The following is a 2,676-nucleotide window of genomic DNA, read 5'->3' as shown; positions in this document are numbered from 1 at the left end:
CTTACGGCAAAACGTTAGCCTACGGTCCCTTGTGCAAATAAATGCTACCGGCGCGGAGCCACCGCACAGTTGCTGCTAATTCGCTGATGCCACCGTCAGAGTGTCGTGTTGTCATTTTACCGCGACAGTGTTAAGGAGCTCGTGTCGCAGAAAAGCCGGTGTCGTCGGCGGCGTTGGCCATGAGCGAAAAATGCCGCATCTCGGTGGACACCTGAACCGCGCAGTACGTGTGCCAGCGAGAATTGTGAGACAGGCGTCAATTCCTTTCCATGAAACCACCTTTCATTTAATTTTCGTTTCCTTACGGCCCGGTTCGGGTGTCCACCAAGATGTGTGAGACAGGCGTCCTTTTCTTAAACTGTCCAACAAGCTACGCGTCGCGCCGAACGTGCGATGGCGCTCTGTACTCTCCATGGCAACGCTGCAACACGCTGTTGCGTCTCTCTTAAAAAGGAAGCTTAAGCGTCCTCCAATTTTTGGACGTCACGCTGTCAAAACTCTGGATATATTGAGAGCGCACCGTAATTCGGCCCCAGGCCATGTTAGAAGTCGAGATGGCAGTTCCCCTTATAATTTATTTGTTTGCGTTATTTAAATTGTTGCCGCGCAAAATTATCACCACCATAGCTCTAACAGCTCTCGATATTTTAAAAGGCTTACCTTCCAGTTTAGGCAGCACGATTGTTGGTAGTGCAGAGTACGAAGCGCAGAAGGACGTCGGACACATTAGAGACTCGACTCAGGCTATGAGGGACGCCGTAGTAAAGGGCTCAGGAAGTTACGACCACCTCGGGCTCTTTAACGTGCACTGACATCGCACAATACACGAGAATGTAGAATTCGACCGCCATGCTGGGATCGAACCCGCGCTTTCGGGTCAGCAGCCCAGCGCAGTAAACCACTCTGCCACCGCGGCGGCTTGCTCTTGACATTGAGAGAGACTTGTTTCTGGACAAATCTGTATTTCTTCGAAAAACAGTGCTCCAGTAAATATCAGCAACAAATTGTAGAAAAATTCTGCGTCAATAATATTATGTAAAGAAATTAAGCGAAAATTTCAGAAATTCAGATATCGTTTACACGATTAAACCGCAAAAATGGAATAGTCTATAATCCGGAACCACATGCAGCGTCCAATGATTGTGCAGGACGCCATGTGCAGGAGGCCCACCATGGGCGAAGGTCTTGAGCGCGTCCGCGAATAGCTTTGTTCTTGAGCAGGCGGTGGCCGCCTATCTTCAGCTTCAAGTACATAATTCCGCCAGCGGGGTGGCTGGGCGCAGAAACCGCCCTGAGCTCGAACGCCAGCGCTTGCCTCATCTTCTGAAGACGATGAAGTGCGGCCCATCACTGACGCTTGAGTTCCTTCGCCTGTGCGGCTTCCTGCAGCCAACCCGCAAGCGACCCAGACGCAATGCTAGCCGTCGAATGCGACGGCCATATACCACATGAGACGCGGCTCGACGAAATCAGGCACTCGTGGTACCTCCGGAGCGGACCTGAAAGCATCAAGGTCTATGGTGGGGCGGAGTCCTCGAGAGCCGGCCTCTAAGAGAACCAGGCGCAGATCGATGAGGTGTACCGCTTCTTGGGAGACCTGGAGGCAACCACGGGCACCAGATTCATCCACAGCTGGGTCTCTCGCAAGACGGTGCACTCGAGCAGCAGCGTGGCCGGGAGCCAGAAGCACGAGGTGGCTACCTTCGCCGCGGTGGCGGTGCGGACGGCCCGGACGCAGGCGACGACCACGGCGTGCCAGGCTGCGACTGGGGCTGTGACCGACCCGCTTGCCACGTTGACCAGCGCGGCCATTGACAGGTGCAGTCACCTCGCACTGTTCGAGAATGGCGAGAAGGTTGGTCTGCGAAAGACAGAAACGGCGTTTAGACGACTGGGCGGAGAGCACAACATATTCTATTATGTCGATGAGATGAACGGAAGCCACAACCGCGCGAAGAGAGCACGTAGAACGTACCTTGACATCACACCATGGCTGCCCGGCTTGAAACATGACGGTGTGGTTCCACTGCTGTTGCAACTCCAAGCCGTAGGGGCGATGCGGCTTCATCGCAGAAGGGTAGACAGCAGCAGTTCCCAGTAGAACGCTGGCGTTCCGCGCTGGGGTACCACCGTGGGCTTGTGCGTAGTACCAGGCTTCAATAACGGCTCCGCGCCCGTGGCAAGGGCCGACGTTGTCTGCGAGCGTCGCAGGTTCCGCCAGTAATGGTTCAGCAGAGCCCTGGATCATCGTCGAGTTGCTTCGAGGTGGGTACTGCGAGGCCTACCTTCGCTGGTGTCTGGGAGCAATGCAGCAGCAGTGACGTGGCTCTTGGGGATCGAAAACTGCGTCCAATTCGCAAGATGTTCGACGCGTCACTGGCGCTGAGCGTGATTCGATGACACGCACGCCGCGTTACACGTGATGTGGCAGCACCTGATTGGTCAAAACGCCGGAAGCGGATGTGGGGGTTCGTATGCAGCGAAAAGAGTCAAAGAAATCGGAGGGTGACGTCAAACCATGAAGCCGGAGACGAAGTGGGAGGCGCGTTTTTTTTTTTTGATGGAAATAAAAGTTGTTTCAATCAATCAATCAAGGAAGATTTAGAGGAGAGGCCATCACGCATGGAGGAGGGAAAGCTCAGGAGAGGCCCTCGATCGCAATCCGAGCTGCACGCC

The 2,676-nt window shown here is 54.5% G+C and overlaps 1 protein-coding gene across 1 annotated transcript; it reads right to left on the bottom strand.

The window, feature by feature from the left end:
* Window positions 1-1,023: 1,023 nt before the first annotated feature.
* On the bottom strand, window positions 1,024-2,327 carry LOC144136730 (uncharacterized). Its single transcript, XM_077669308.1, has 2 exons — window positions 1,976-2,327; window positions 1,024-1,861 (listed from the first exon to the last, which is right to left on the bottom strand). Exons 1-2 carry the CDS (start codon window positions 2,246-2,248, stop codon window positions 1,418-1,420), a joined length of 717 nt encoding a protein of 238 aa, XP_077525434.1. The 5' UTR covers window positions 2,249-2,327; the 3' UTR covers window positions 1,024-1,417.
* Between the last annotated feature and the right edge of the window lie 349 nt (window positions 2,328-2,676).

The sequence above is a fragment of the Amblyomma americanum genome, chromosome 1 (assembly GCF_052857255.1).
Source record: "Amblyomma americanum isolate KBUSLIRL-KWMA chromosome 1, ASM5285725v1, whole genome shotgun sequence".
Classification (NCBI taxonomy): domain Eukaryota; kingdom Metazoa; phylum Arthropoda; class Arachnida; order Ixodida; family Ixodidae; genus Amblyomma; species Amblyomma americanum.
This window is presented reverse-complemented; position numbering and strand designations above follow the sequence as displayed.